The sequence below is a fragment of the Psammomys obesus genome, unplaced genomic scaffold (assembly GCF_907164565.1).
Source record: "Psammomys obesus unplaced genomic scaffold, mPsaObe1.curated_primary_1811, whole genome shotgun sequence".
NCBI classification, from domain to species: domain Eukaryota; kingdom Metazoa; phylum Chordata; class Mammalia; order Rodentia; family Muridae; genus Psammomys; species Psammomys obesus.
In genome coordinates this window covers 4,659,545-4,675,692 of record NW_026586173.1, presented here as the reverse complement: position 1 = coordinate 4,675,692, position 16,148 = coordinate 4,659,545, and the positions used below count along the sequence as shown (strand labels likewise).

General features: G+C 37.3%; 1 protein-coding gene across 5 annotated transcripts in view; it reads left to right on the top strand.

Moving 5' to 3' along the window:
- The window catches only part of Zbtb44 (zinc finger and BTB domain containing 44), a 51,308-nt gene extending 35,682 nt beyond the window's left edge, over nucleotides 1-15,626 (top strand). For 2 of the 5 annotated variants that reach the window (XM_055601338.1, XM_055601343.1), the window contains 4 exons: nucleotides 7,139-7,223; nucleotides 9,374-9,537; nucleotides 11,822-12,122; nucleotides 14,025-15,626. In XM_055601338.1, coding sequence (XP_055457313.1) covers nucleotides 7,139-7,223; nucleotides 9,374-9,537; nucleotides 11,822-12,122; nucleotides 14,025-14,307 — 833 coding nt within the window. In that variant the 3' untranslated portion in view covers nucleotides 14,308-15,626. The remainder of the gene's footprint in view (nucleotides 1-7,138; nucleotides 7,224-9,373; nucleotides 9,538-11,821; nucleotides 12,123-14,024) is intronic. The other 3 variants (XM_055601340.1, XM_055601339.1, XM_055601341.1) reach the window with 3 other exon arrangements.
- Nucleotides 15,627-16,148: the final 522 nt, after the last annotated feature.

The following is a 16,148-nucleotide window of genomic DNA, read 5'->3' as shown; positions in this document are numbered from 1 at the left end:
TTTGGTTTGGTTTGGTTTGGTTTGGTTTGGTTTGGTTTGGTTTGGTTTGGTTTGGTTTGGTTAAGGTGGTACTTGGAGGATTTAAGCTTGGGCTGGTAATTGGGGGGTCAGTGTTCCAGAAAGCAGAGTTTACTTAATACTGTGGATCAGAAAGCAGGCATAATTTTATTACTGAACCTCAATAAATATCTTCTAGAAGTGCAGACTGAAATGATTCCACAGTGTCAATAACTTCCTGGCTAAGAAAGGAGAAGGATGTGGACATTTTTGTGACTGCACTCACCTTGTTCTGCACTAGAACAAAAGAACACTTTTCCCAGCCCTTCCTTACATTTAGTAAGAGTCTCAGAGTCATCAGCTAATGTTGATGCCCCATAAGGTTGTGTCTAGCAGAAAATACTGTGGCCTAGCTAAGGGTACTAGGCCTACTTCTGAGAAGGTATGGTATGGTCCTGAATATTAGGGTTGCTTTTTTCCCTTTTCTTCCCTCTTTTTCCTTTTCTCATTTTGACAATAGCCAGTAAAATGGAACCTAGGGCCCTTTGTAAATTTGACTCTGCCACTGAATATTATACCTCCAACCCAAAAATTTCATTAAAATTAAATTTTAATAATTTAAAAAACACTGCCAATCAATAACTTTTACAGCTTGCTGTTAAGTCATCTAATTCAGATTCTAATTTATTTAATTACTTGTGTGGTTGTTGGCAAAAATTATCACATCAGGAAAAACATTTTGAATTATATTTTTGTTCATAGTTATATAAGTAATATTTTGTACACATGGTAAAACTTCCACAGTATGAATGGAACTCTGAAGTGTTTTATTTTTAGCTTTGGGTACCCTTGATAGCCATGAATGAGAATAAAGTAACTTTTTTTTTTTTTTTTTTTTTTTTTTTTGCATGCTTACTATCTGTTGAATTATGGACTTAGTGACCAAGATATAAGTGACATTTTATTCTGTTGAAGTAGTCTTTTTGTTTAAGATGCGGTTTTTACTTTGAATGTATGTGTATGTACTTCTGTGTGAGTGTATGCATCGTGTATGCAGGTGTCTGTAGAGGCCTAAAGAGAGCATCACATCTACAGGTGGCATTACAGGCTGTTGTGAGCCAGCTGACGATGAATATTGGGAACTGAACTCAGGTCTTCTTGAAAAACAGGAAGCAATCTTAACTGCTGAGCCATCTCTCTAGCACCTTGACCAGCTTTTTAATAAGCTATTGACATTCTAGACCCAAATACCTCACCTGTCCTACACCCAAATACACATCCTGTCCTAGAAGGAGTGTAACCTGCCTGATGATGAGAAGCAAAGTCACTAGGTCAGGCACCCTGGCCTGCTCTTACCACACCAGGTGCTTTTTTCTTTGTTTTGCAAGTTTCTGCCTATAAACATTAATACTGTCTTCACTTGATAAAACCAAATCTAAAAATGGGGACTTTTCCAGTTTTGGGGTTTTTTTTGTTTGTTTGTTTGTTTTACCAAGACAGATGGAAATATTACTATTTAGTTCCCTTTAAGGAAAAAGAGAGAGAGAGAGAGAAAATGTAATAAATGAATAGTTCTTCAATAAAATGCATTTAAAAAAAACTCAGAAGGATTAAAGGGTAAGTAGTCATAGAGAACAAACATTCATTTAATAGTAAGGAAACAGAGAAAGGAGAAGGCATGTATAGAATCAGTAGGGGTAGAGGTACAGTTGAATTGAAGACAGGCATAAATGCATATAACCCTGTCTGCTTGCAAGTCTCTAGTATTCTGTGCACAAGGATGTAGCCTATTGATTGGTATCCTTGATAGTTGCTTTGAATCAACAAACAAAAAAAAATGTATTCTTTAAGAAATCAAAGAAAAATGTGACCTTGCCATAAATTTGCCAACACAAATAAGTAGAATGTATGCTTGTTTCCTAGTAATTCTGAACAAGTTTAAGTAGTCTGAAGAGAAAAACTGAAATACTAGATTCTAACTTTATATCAGAAGAAAATCCATGTATATTATTCATATACATTATTACATAAATGATTAAGACTAGAATATATAAACTTCGATTAAAATGTAGCCAGCAGGGTGGTGGTGGCACACACCTTTAATCCAACACTCGGGAGGCAGTGGTAGTTGGATCTCTGTAAGTTCAAGAGCAGCCTGGTCCAGGACAGCCAGAGATACATAGAGAGACCCCATCTTTAAAAGTGTGTCTGTGTGTCACACACACACACACACACACACACACACACACACACACACACACATATCCAAAAGCTTGTTTGCTCCTAAGGAAATAGATAATTTCAGGGACTTAGATTTGCTCACTATGCAGTACAGCTAGCTCATTTATAGATAGTAAAGAATTTGCATAGTTCATTACCTGATGAAGATAAGTTACTTGAATTCACTGCTCTCTTACAAGTAACAAATTCTAGATTTAAAAGTGTTTTAGTAACCTGAAAAGATTGTCAAAGAGCTGTCAAATAAAATTATTGGAAAGTGCCCAATCTAAAATGGCTTACAGAACACTAGAGCCAGTTGCTTTTGTTTAAGACTTTTGTCAAATTCTCTAATGCAAAATATTGCTATGCTGAACAACATCTTCTCCCTGGCTCTGCAATCAGAAATGATTTACTTGACACCACAGTGAGCATCTGCAGCGCTTAGCAGGCAACCTGAGAAACACAGAGCACTGCAGCCTTCTCCTCTTTAGGAAAACTACCAGATGAAAGATATTTTTGAACATGACCCTCTGGCCCAACTTTCCTCATATTGAAGATGAGGATCACAAGAGTTCTAACCAAAATGGGAGAGAATCCTAATGATATGCCACTTGAAGTACTTACACTGGTGCCTTGGTCTGACCTAAAGTTGATAGACCAGACCATGAAGGCCATGATTGTGAACCTTACCAACAGCCTTGTGTCCTTGCACTCCAAGAAGAATAACCAGGCAGCCTTTATTCTAAAACCTTTATTCTAAAACCCCCGGCTTCCAGGTTAGTGAGATGGAACTCAAATACTATTAGGCGGATATGTCAGATACAGTAAAAAGCAGCGTCTCTCACAGATGAGTTAAGACTCTGACTGGTACTGAAGAATGAGAATGATTCCTATGTGGTAGTAGACTCCAGAGAGAACTAGAAGGTCATATACTTCTTAGTTCTTAGAGGCCTGTGGGGGTGGTGGGAGCCTATAGCAAGGAATATAGTCAGGTAGAAGTGTTGATGTCCCAGAGTCCTCAAATGCCTTGAGTTCTACTTGAGAGTTCTACTCAAGAGCCTGCTTGAGCATCACAGGACTGTTTCTCAGCCACTATCCAGGCTTTGCCTGTCTGTGCTGCAGTATCTACTCTAGGGTTTTGTCACAGAGACCCAAATGGCTTCTCATTTTTAACTCTTAAACAGCAGTCTTCCATGTTGTCATGAAAGAATACCTGGACATAAGAACCCGCTGTGCAAGAACCAAGAAAGCCTCATGTCTACCATGACAGAACCCTCCTTGCTATATTCATACCTCCCTGCCATTGTGTTATTTATAGTGGTGTACATTTGGCTGTAGTTATTCTGAAAAGGTTTAGAATAAATGGGTAACAGGGAAAGTTGAAGCAGCTCCACTTTCAGGTTTTGCCATTGGGTTTTAATCCTTGAGGGAGTAGTCATTGAGAACCGTCAACAAGTTAGACAGCATGCCTGTTTGTTCTTTTCTAGAAGAGGTTATTTTTATTTTTATTTTTTATTTTTTTCCCAGAGCTGAGGATTGAACCCAGGCCTTGTGCTTGCTAGGCAAGTGCTCTACCGCTGAGGTAAATACCCAACCCTGGAAGAGGTTATTTTTTATAGCTTTCTCCAGAAGCTTTTTGAGCTCTCTAGAAACTCCTTTTGTGTTCTTTCTGCTCCTCATTTTTTCCCTTTCTCATTTAGAGAATTAGTGAGGTCTTCTGTTGCATTATTAAAGCTTGCAGATTTTTAACTGGGCATGATGGCAACATGCCTATACTCAACACTTGACAGATGGAAGCAAGAGGCTAAGAAGTTAAAGGCCAACCTCTGCTACATAAGGAATTCAAGGCCAGCAGAAGGCAGATGAGAACCCTCTCTCAAACCACACTGAAAGAGCCTTATAATGTTTAAGAAAAGCATAACTGGTAGGGTAATCTGTAGTTATGGTGAGAGTGTTGAGGGTTTTGCCAAACACAGAGGGAAGGGTACAGAAACCAGGTATTTTCTATCTTAGAGAAAGTCTGGATCACTAGAACTAAATCTGCTCCTTGCCCTTCAAACTCCTGGAGACTGTAACAGTCCTCTTTGGCAATAGGCAGACCAGAAAAGGAAGTGGGGAACTGGGGAGATAGTTTAGAAAGTAAAGTATTTGCCAGAGTTCAGGTCCCCCAGCATCCACATAAGGCTAGGTAAGCATAGAGTCACATGTAATTGCTTAGAAGACAGGAAGTACACACACACACACACACACACACACACACACTCCCTTCGAGCAAACTAGCTACCTACACTAGTTGAATTGGTGAGTTCTGGTTTCAAGTGAGAGACCTTGCTTAGCTCAGTTTATAGTACAGTACATTCAAGGAAGGGCCAGGTATATACCTCTCACCTATACACACGTGCTTACATGTATATGCAGAGGGGGCAAAAACACTTCCCTGAAAAGTGATCACCCACTAGATCACTTGCACATATCATTATCCTGATTATGCGACATGTGGACAGGCCAAGTGATCTCAACTCATGCTCAGGAACCTAGCCAGAAGCAAGCTCTAGAAGAGACCACATTTACGCCAGCCCCAGAAAATTGGTCCCTTACAAATGATTTTAAAAGACCACAAGGCCACAAACAACCAGGGTAAGCAAGGGGACAAGGCAACAAAGAAGCACCTACAAGAAAAAGATGACTGAAACCTGGTAGTAGAAATAACTGGAAAGCCAATTTCTAACAAGTATGCTTATTCAGCATAATTTAACAGGTTTGAACAACAGTAAATTATACACAAAGTAACAGCAGATTTGAAAGAAATCCTAGCTAAGAACAAAATCTCAGTGAATATTTTGACAGCAGATTGTATTTAGCAAAAGAGAATTGAGACTAAAAACATCATTTTAATGTTTTGATGAGAAGAGACAGAAAGAGAAAATAAAGACTATATTAGAGAATATAAGAGAGAATATTGGTGATTTTTCAATATCAAACAGGAATTAAAAAAAAGTCTAGACACAGAAAAAAAATAAAAAACAATGAAACATCAGAACCCCATGAGGTATTGTCCCATGAAAAGGCAACTGCCAGTCTAGATTGCTACATACTGTGACCTCAGTAGTGAAAATGAAGGATGGGAATATAGCTCAATTGGTAAAGTGCTTGCCTAGCATACAGGAAGTCCCGGGTTTAATTACCGGTTATTGCATAAAACCAGGCATGGTTGCCTACTCTGTAATCCAGTACTCAGAATGTAAAGGCAGAAAGATAAGTTTAAGGGCAGCTTAGGATATAGGAGGTTCAAGCATCTTAAAAAGATAAGGTTGTGATGCTCCTGCCCTCACCTTCTGAGTGCTTGGTTTGTAGATCTGTGCCAGTATTTGCACCATTAGACCCTGCCTCAACAAAGTGAAGATGTTTTTAGATGGGCAGTTCTTTAATTTCATTAAATCATCACTAGGAAAGGATGGTCTTCATGCAAAACTAAGTACAAATAGAAGTTCTCATATTTAGAGCAAACAGGCAAATGCATGAATACATACAAGTAAGCATTATTTATACAACAGAGCAGTAATATCTGTAGGCCTGATCAAACAAAACCCAGATAATTGTTATGAATCAAAGTAGGTAGGAAGGCTTGTATTATACCATCCTTGTATTATGTGGAAAGTAGTGATGGTTTTGGTTAGGGTTTGTTAACTTATATCCTGCCCCAGGGTCTGGGAGAAGTTTCGAGAGACGGAGCCCAGGGCTGTGTGCATACCAGCTATTTGATTTACCATTGAGCTATATCCCCCACCCAGTATATATGGGCTAAGGTAACCAACAGTAAAAACAGTCAGGAAGTATATCATTTCCAGTCCATTAAAACAGGGAATTTTGATGCACATGTGGATTAAGATACTTCCACAAGAGCATTCACAGCATCATAGTTCATAGAAACCCCCATACTGCCCTCTTGAGAATGTAAGTTATTAATATTGTGTAACAATGAAAATTAACTACCTATAACAACATAAATATGACTATAGTATATGATGACGCAAGCCCCAAGAATACATACAATATATGAATATGTATACATAATTCAACTATATATGTCTAAACTGAAGTTAGAGACAGTTGTGAGCCACCATGTGAGTTCTGGGAATTGAACCCAGGTCTTGAAGAACAGCCAGTGCTCTTAACAGCTGAACCATCTCTGAGTCTGGACCCTTGTCCTTTAAATTTTCTGTAAAGCTGTAACTAAAGTAACTCTTAAAAAAATACAGATTATCAATCCTTGCTTAAATAAGTATCAGCACTGGATTTCAGTTTGTATATAAATTGTTCTGCTTATTTTCCCAAGGTTGCTGTGAAAGAAATAAACATGAAAGGATTTAAATATCAAAGCTACATTTATTAAATCATCTTGCTGGCCCTATGTGATCAAAAATAAAATATAGCCAGGTGGTGGTTGCACACACTTTTAATCTCGGCAGAGGGAGGCAGGCCTCTTAAGAGTTTGAGGATGGACGTGTAGAGATGGCTCAGTGGTTAAGAGCACTGCTTGCTCTTCCAGAGGACCTGAGTTCAATTCCCAGCAACCACGTGGTGGCTCACAACTATCTATATTGAGATCTGGTGCCCTCTTCTGACCTGCAGGTATACATACAGGCAGAACACTGTATACATGATAAATAAGTAAATCTTTTAAAAAAGGTTTGAGGACAGCCAAGGTTACAAAGAGAAACCATGTCTGGAAAAACCAAGTGTGTGCGTATGTGTGTGTGTATAGATATGTACATGCATATATGTATATAAAACATTACTACTTTTTAATAAGATGTGAGCACTAGATAAGTTAGAGGGTTGGATAGTTGGCTTTTAGGTAACATCTTGGCTAATTTGCACTAGATATTAACAGCTATCACTTCAAAAAATCCTTTTACAGGCTCAGTAGATGAAGGAGTCGCAGAGGGGTTGCCTACACTTCAGAGCACTTCTAGTACCAATGCTCATGCAGATGATGACGACAGGTTAGTACCAATATAGTATGTTCTTTTCTCATGAAGTTTGTGCTTATAGCTCTAAGTTTAAACTTGTGTAAGAAATTTATTGAAACTTTAATATAATTTTGCATATTTCTGAAGCTGCCTAGTCCCCTTACCTTGCTGGAATGATTGCTCTCATGCTTGCTACAGTTTTCCAACTCTTGTTGAAGATATCATCTGTGTGTTCTAAGGAACTGTCTTCATTCAGCCCCTGAGAACTGTACATTATCCTTTTCCTTCATCACTTACTTGGTCTCCCTGTATTTCATCTTTAATTTCTTTCAACTCTATTTTCAGAATCCCTAGTTCACTTTTCCTCTGTACTACAGCTACGCTGGTTTAAGTCACTGCTCTCTTTCTCTTGACTACTCTAGTAGTCTTGAAATTGGGCCCCAGTTTCATTCTCACTTCTTAAGTCTATTCTCCATGTACTGCCAGATCATTTCATTTTTAACTAAGATGTCATGGTTTTTACTTAAAATTGCAATTTCTGTCAGGCAGTGGTGGCACACCTTTTATCCCAGCACTTGGGAGGCAGAAGCAAGGCGGCTTTCTCAGTTTGAGGACAGCCTGCTCTACAGAGCTAGTTCCAGGACAGCCAGGGTTACACAGAGAAACCCTGTCTCAAAAAACAAGCAAAATCTAAATTCCTTACTGTTTAAAGTTATACATAATATAAGTTTACCTAATTTCCATCAGTTCCTAAAACCCTCTATATTTATTCCTACCTTTGGGCCTTTCTGCTATTTCATAACCTTTGCTTTAAATGTTTTCTCCCCTGGTTTCCACTCTTTTGACTCTTAATTTTTTCTGTAACTTTATGTATATAGGTGTTTTGCCTACATATGTTTGTGTACTGTGTACCACATCTCTGACTGACACCTGCAGAAGCTAGAAGGTGGTATTTTAGGTGTTTATGAGACACCATGTAGGTGTTGGGACTCAAACCCAGGTCCTGGGGGAGCAGCCAGTGCTCTTAACAACTGAGCCATCTCTCCAACCCTCTCTTTGACTCTGACCTTCAGATCATTGACTTGAGGCCTTCCCCAACAACCAGCTTAAAGCAGCACCCAGCCACTGTTGGATCTTCCTAATTTAATTCTCCCTCTGGTCTATTTCTTGATTATTTATTGTTTGTCTCACACCACTAAACATAGATTCCACTGAATGAATTATTCCTCACATAGAATGCAGAACAGTCTTTTTTTTTTTTTTTCTTAATAGCTGTATTTGCTGAAAACTTGCTTCAAACATAGATGTACTAATCTTGAGTAGCTAAACCTGGAAGATTATGAACCAAAATCATTTGAATGAAGTAGTAAAAGTATAAGTAAGCACAACTGTTCTTATTTCTTAATTTTAAAGAGTAATCAAGTAATCTATTGTTTATTAAATACTTTGCTAAGTCATGGGATTATAAAAATGAAATAAATAGCCTTTTCTATTGAGAGCTCCATGAGTTTTCAGGGAAGGAACAAGGCTGAAGTCAGCTAGGAAAACAGATCACCAGAAGGAATCTGCAGGGAGTTTGCTGCTGCCTGTAGGAAGTTAACTAATTAAGCAATAAATCAATGAAGGTTTTCAGGAAGAGGAGGTGAGGACTCAACTATATTTTATAAAGTGAGTGGACACTACCTGAGCAACGAAGTTAGGCTTGTAGAGGAAGTTCACTGTGAGAAAACAAAGCATATGATACACTAGAGGAATTACTTAGTATAAAGTATATTTTGGGGAGTAGGGAGTATGACCAGAAATTAGGCTGGAAAGAGAGAGTTCATATATGAGTAGTTTTGGGCACTTTTTGTGGAGGTTGAGAATTTATTCTGAAGAAGATAGTTGTAGCAAGATTTTAAAGAAGGAAATGATCAGGGCCTAAATTCAGAAGCAGAAAGGAAGGAATTCAAGAGATTGAAGGGTATCTAAGGTAAAATAGTTTATATGCCTTGTGGGTTTTATCCATATTTAAAGATGCTAGACATTCTGGGCAGTCACATTGCTTTACAAATATTTCTAAATAAGAATCTGTTTTTAAAAGTCTTTGTTATTTCCTTTGTTCATTTAAGAGTTGGGCTGCAGAAATGTGTATTCAACGTAAACATCAGAGCCTGCGTGCCTTTTTTGGTTTATTTTTTTAGATTGGAAAATGTTCAGTATCCCTACCAACTCTACATTGCTCCTTCTACCAGCAGTACAGAACGACCAAGTCCAAATGGTCCAGACAGACCTTTTCAGTGTCCTACCTGTGGGGTTCGATTCACCCGTATTCAGAACTTAAAACAGCACATGCTTATCCACTCAGGTAATATGATCTTCGATGTTGTTGCATAAGGGGCCCTGCCAAAACATTTTACTTTGCCATCCCAATTAAAAAAGAAAGTAAAGACTTTGTTTCAGCAGTAGTGGCACATGCTGTAATCCCACCATTCAAGAGACTGAGGCAGAAAGATCTAGAATTCAAGCCAGCCTGGACTGTATAATAGAAAGAAAGACTCCATCTGAGCAAGAGGGGTTGGGGGCACAGGGAGTGGTAAAGGAAATGGAGGCTGGGTGAGGTGAGGGAGTTGCATTAGAGAACAGAAAAAAGGTTTAAAGTCCTGATAAGTCACATTGGACCAGACTGGCTAGCTGTGTTCTCTTTTTGAAATGTCAGAAAACTAGTACATTTACCACAGTTATTGGATATTCTGATTAAAATTTAGAGGCAGTGTGTAAATATGTAAGTTAACAGATACTGGATATAATTAAGTACATGTTTATAAATGAGAAAAGCACAGATGCAAATAGTGTTAAAAATTATACATAGGTGATTCTTTGGATTTCTCTGTAAATTTAAATTTTTTGCATGGTGGCATTCGAACTTTAATCCCAGCACTCGGGAGGCAGAGGCAGGCAGATCTCAGTTAATTTGAGGCCAGCCTGATCTACAAAGTGAGTCCATGATAGCTAGGGCTCTTGTTACACAGAGAAACCTGTCTTAGAAAACAAAACAACAAAAAAAAGTTTTTAAAATTTTTGCCAAATTAAAGAGCACTTAGCAGTGAAGCTGTGTGATGAAAAAAAGGTAAACAGTAAAACTCTGACCTCTGAAGGATGGGAGACCTTTACTGTTGCTTTCAGCTCTGTCTCATTTTTCCTTCTAGAATGGGTCTTACCATCTTTGTACTAATACTTTTTAACATGATCACTTCTCTGTGATCGTATGAAATCCACAGGTTGTGTTTTGCAGAGCTTTAACCTCCCCTCCCCCCAAATTGCAATAGTAACTGTGAAACTGTTAATATACTTTATAATTCCCTTATTAATGTCTACTATTAAATAATTAAGCTAATTCACCATATAATGATCCTGTTATTAAATACAGAGATGTTAGAATTTTTTCATTTTTCTTATTTCTATTTAAAATAGTATATTAGTTTTCCTGTTGCTATGATAAATACCCTGAGAAAAGCAATTTAAAGGAGAAAGGGTTTATCTGGCTCACAGTTCCAGGTTACAGTAAGTCCATCATGGCCAGGACATCATAGCAGCAGGAGCTGAGAGAACTGGTCATACTGATACAGTCAGAAGCAGAGAGCAGTGAATAATGGCGTACCTGAGTGTGTTCATCTTGCCCTCTTTGTGTATATACTCTAGGATTCCCCGCCCAGGGAAGATTCCACTGGCAGTTAAGCTAGATCTTCCCACATCAGTTAATTTAAATAAAGATAACCCTCAAAGACATGCCCAAGAGACCCATCTCCTGTGTGTGTGATTGATTGTACATTGTGTTGAATTGACAACACTAACTGTAACAGAGAGGTGATGTTTACACTTTGAGAGTAAGCATTGATCTCTCTAATGAAATATGTATTGTTTTGGGGACTTGGGGCACATAAATGGTGTGATTTAAGTGTGTTTTGCGGCTAGAGATTTGGCTTCAGTAGTAGGACACTTGCCTAGTGTGCATAAGACCCTAGAGTGCATCACAGCACTACAAACAAAATAATATTCTCATTTCCTCTACATTGGTGTGATAAAATACACCTTGGGGTGAGAAAGGTTTTATTTCATCTTACAGGTCAATCATTTAGGGAAATCAGTACAGGAACTGACACAAAAACCGTGGCAGAAGGCACTTGTTAGCCCAATCACGGGCTCATACTTAGCTACTCTTACATAGCCCAAAGCCACCTGCTCTGGAGAGTGTTTCAGAGCAGGTGGGTTGGGCTTTCCTACATCAGTCAGCAATCCAGATGGTACCCCACACAGGTGCAGACTAGTCTGATCTCTAGCAGTTCTTCAATTGAGAATCCATTCTGATGTGACTCTATGCTCTTGTTAAAGCTACTAAGATAAATAATTTTTGAAATCTGTAAAATACGTAACTTAGAAGAACTCAGAAAACAATTCAGTACATACCACCTAGTTACCTTCTTTCTGGGTTTCCCTTTTTTAAGCACTAGTGACTCGGGACTACCTCTGAATTACGTTGAATCTATTTTATTGGCAGTTTTTAATTTTAAAATTGTTTTTATTCAGAAATAAGTAATTTTATGACGTTTCAGTTTATTTTTCAGATGGTATTTTGTTGTTTTGTTTTATAGGAATTAAACCATTTCAGTGTGACCGCTGTGGAAAAAAGTTCACCAGGGCTTACTCGCTAAAGATGCATCGCCTAAAGCATGAAGGTAAACGCTGTTTCCGGTGCCAGATATGTAGTGCCACTTTCACTTCCTTCGGGGAATATAAACACCATATGAGGGTTTCCCGGCACATTATCCGCAAGCCTCGGATTTACGAGTGCAAAACATGTGGCGCCATGTTCACCAACTCTGGAAATTTAATCGTGCACCTGAGGAGTCTGAACCATGAAGCATCAGAGCTAGCAAACTACTTCCAGAGCAGGTGAGGTGCACAGCGAAAACCCAACCAGGAAAAACTGCATTCTAAACTCTTCCTGCTTTCAGGGCAGCCTGCTGTGTTATTATCAGGTTGCCAGCTAATTAGTCACGTTCTTTTTAAATTACCACTCGGCACACTCTGATCTCCTGATCTGACGGAATTTTGGTAGGTCTCCTAAGTTTTGAAGTCATACTATTGTATTGGTATTTAAAATAAATTCCTATAAAATAAGTAGTAAAAAATATCCCCCACAGAAGACTATTTGTCCTCTTGGGTTTTTTTTTTTTTTTTTTATGGAGTTAAATAAATTTCTATATCAGATTTAACTAGATCTTACTAGCAGATATACTAGATGTTAGCAAAGTTCTTCAGTACCACCCCTCCTTTTTAAAATCATCTATATTCATATATTCAGGCATTGTGGTGCACGCCTATAATCCTAGCACTCAGGAGGCAGAGGCAGGTGGATCTCTGCGTTTAAGGACAGTCTGATCTACAGGGTAGCCAGGGCTACATATACAGAGAAACCCTGTCTTGAAAAACCAAATAAATAAATAAACAAACTCTAATATAAAGGAATATCCATTTATCAATAAAAATATTTGACAGCTGTTAACATGGATGTTATTAGATCCAGTAAGTCTCCTCTATTTTCTTAGTTTAGTGCCCTGGCTTTTCACATTAATAATTTATTATAGTAATATATTTCTGACTTATAGATTATGCAAGTAAATTCAATTCTATTTCTAACTCTGCTGTTGATTGAGCATGTCAGGTATCATATGAAATTTATCTGAAGATAAAGCTTTAACAAGATGGTATGTCAGTCATCCTGTAGCCATAAAACTCTTATTATATGTGCTTTTTAGTACTTCATAAGAATTCTACCTTTGTAGGAATCCTTAGTTTCTTAAAAAGTAAAATCTGTCTAAACCCTTACAGTTTTTAACTAACCTACATTTTTTACAAAATCTTTTCAGTCCCATATTATTAATTTTTTTTTTCCCTCCAGGGCAGCCATTCGTTTTATTTAATCACTTTGATTCTGAATGTGTGGTTATGTCACTAAAGCTGGATTATACACTTACTAAACCTAGTTGTTGAGGAATAAAATAGTCCAGTTTCACCACTCTTATGTGTGTCTTTTTCTGTATATGGCCCTGTATCTTAAACAACTCTTGTCTAACCCAGGAAGACTTTTTAGGAAAATAGCACAAGACATTAGAAATTACTTTGCAGACAAACAGATTTAAACTTACCTACTAACAGTGAATACTCAAATTATTAAGTGGTCACCTCAGATGTATTGACAGGCCCAGTATAATAATAATCAAAGTTTAAATAAACTGATTTATTTCATAAATGATTTTAAATATTTATTAAAATTTATTAGTGTTTCCATATTCTAAATCTTGTAGTGAAATGAACGTTATTTTCTATGCCTTTCAACTTCACATAGTAGAATGTATGTAAAGTCATGTATCCTAAGGACTTAGCTTTTTAGCTAACTTCTAGGCAGGTAGCAAAACAGAGATAGGTTTCTATGAACCTCTTACTCAGGGTGTTCCAAGAAAAGTTAAGCATTTACCTTGTTCACATGATCTTTGTTTGAGTGCAATGACATTTAACGTTATATTCGGACTCCTATATATAGATCCAGAAAAGCCTTTGAAGTGTCCAGAGTCTCACTGGAAGTGATCATTAATCTTTTTGATTGCCCATAGGGAGACGTGATGCACCTTAGTTCTACTGAATGGCCTCAGTTGATATTAGGGAAGCTTATTTAGTAACAGCTTCATTGAATAATTAGTGAAATGAAAAGTCCCAGTCTTGTTTTACAGATGACATCTTTTTATTTATAGTTTAAAAACTAATTGTGTATTTTATCCTTTGCCTCTCATTTAGTGATTTCTTAGTACCGGACTACTTAAACCAGGAGCAAGAAGAGACCCTTGTTCAGTATGATCTTGGAGAACACAGTTTTGAAAGCAACTCTTCCGTTCAGATGCCTGTGATTTCACAGGTCTCCTCAACCCAGAATTGTGAAAGCACTTTCCCCTTGGGGTCTCTTGGTGGGCTTGCAGAAAAGGAGGAGGAAGTGCAAGAGCAGCCAAAGACCAGTGCTCATGCTGAGGCTACCAGAGATGACCCCCCTAAGTCAGAGCTGTCTTCTATAATGATTGAGTAATTCTGTGATTTGGCCTTGGTTGGGTTTTTGGAAAGTGCCTGTGCTTTGTTTTCTACGTTTAAATTTAAATTTTTAAACAAAGAAGGGTTCCATTTGTAAGCCCAGAAACTGGAGGGTTGCTTTATTTTTTGTTTTGTTTTTCATAGATGAGAGATTGCTTTTTCGTGTGTACAGTAAGGTAACATTGAAACAGAACATGAACTCTGAGACTTAAGGAAAAGCAGCTGATTTAAAACATGGCAGTTCTTCCTCCCATTGTTAAAAGTGGGCAGCAGCAGATACAGAAGAAATCAGGTGGTTGTTGCCCTTCCTGAGATGAGAGGGCTCATGAGAAGTTACTAAACAGAATTTGACAATTTCTAAGTAAATGTTTACTCCTAGATGCAGAAGTAAACATTCCTGTAATTTTTGAAGTATTTAACAATAATTTTTTTCAAATGAAGGTAAATAACTTATGAAATCCAGCATATTCTTTTTTTTTTTTTTTAAGCCATTTTGAATTTTCATGGTGAAAAATTAGTATCCGGCAGGCATTTCCTGTACCTTTATAGTGTCACTCCAAAGGCTAAGAGGTGTGATTGAGAGAATCAGGCTGTGCATGGAATGGCCAGGGTGCAAAATGAGGTCTGTATACCCCAGCTTTTGTAGGAATTTTCTTCTTACTGGTTTTCTTACTAGAATGAATGTCTACCCGGTCTTTGAATGCTGATACTTGGATAACGAGGACGTTGCCCAGATAAGTTTCCTCTCGTCCCATCAACAGTACTTTCATTTGCATATACTATTGTGCTGCCATAGAAAAGAAAAATATTGAAGATATTCTATATTTTATATATAGGTTTATGTATTGTTGGGATGTTTATGCTGTGCTGTTTTGGACAAAATAAAAGAATTCTGTTTTGAGGCTACATTCTTAACCCAATTAAGATTGTTTACAAGATCACATATGACAACAGTACATTGTCCTTATTCCAAAATACTTTGAGGTATTGCCACGTTTGTTAAAAGTGGGTTATTATAGTTTTCATGGGATATAAGCAATAATGTAAAAGAAGAGGTTGTAAAATGATCATCTCTGACTCAGAAATTGGGGGAGGGATTGTTAAAATCTAAAAACTTTGCTACTCGATAAAATTTATAGATTGGGGTATACTTTTTTATCTGGTACTATTAAAGCCTCTTTGATTTGAAATATTCATGAGTCCATGAGTAATGAACTTTTGAGTAATTTTTCTTTATAGAAAATTGCCCCAAGGTTCATCATTATGATAGCCCCTGATGGGGTTAGAAAATAAAAACAATCTATGTTTTTTGTTTGACTTTGGATATTTTGTTTTGTAACAGGATCATAAGTAGCCTAGGTTGGCCCAGAACTCTTGATCCTCTAGCCTCAGTTCCCCCACAACCCTTGCTAACATTATATATTATAGACACATACACCACACCTAGATCAAACACATGATCTAAATTTTATTCCAATACCAGACTTATTTTTTCACATTATATAATTTGTTTCTTTAAAATTTATTAGTTCTGTAATTTAATTTCCATCTCTGTTCTTTTTTTCTTCTTAACACTGAGAATTGAACCTGGGACCTTATACGTCTTGAGCACATGCTCTATCAGTGAAATACAACCCAGCCCTTATTTCCAGTTTTTCACTTGACTGATAAGTGTATGACTTTCAGAAAAAATCAACGAAAGAAGTCAATAATTTTTATTTTTATGTCATATATGATCTTTGAAAAGTGTGCCTACTAATAAATCCTAAAATTCATTAGAATCTTGTTTTAGTATGATAAAGATTAAGTTAAATTATATTCAAGAATTATGTTCTTGGT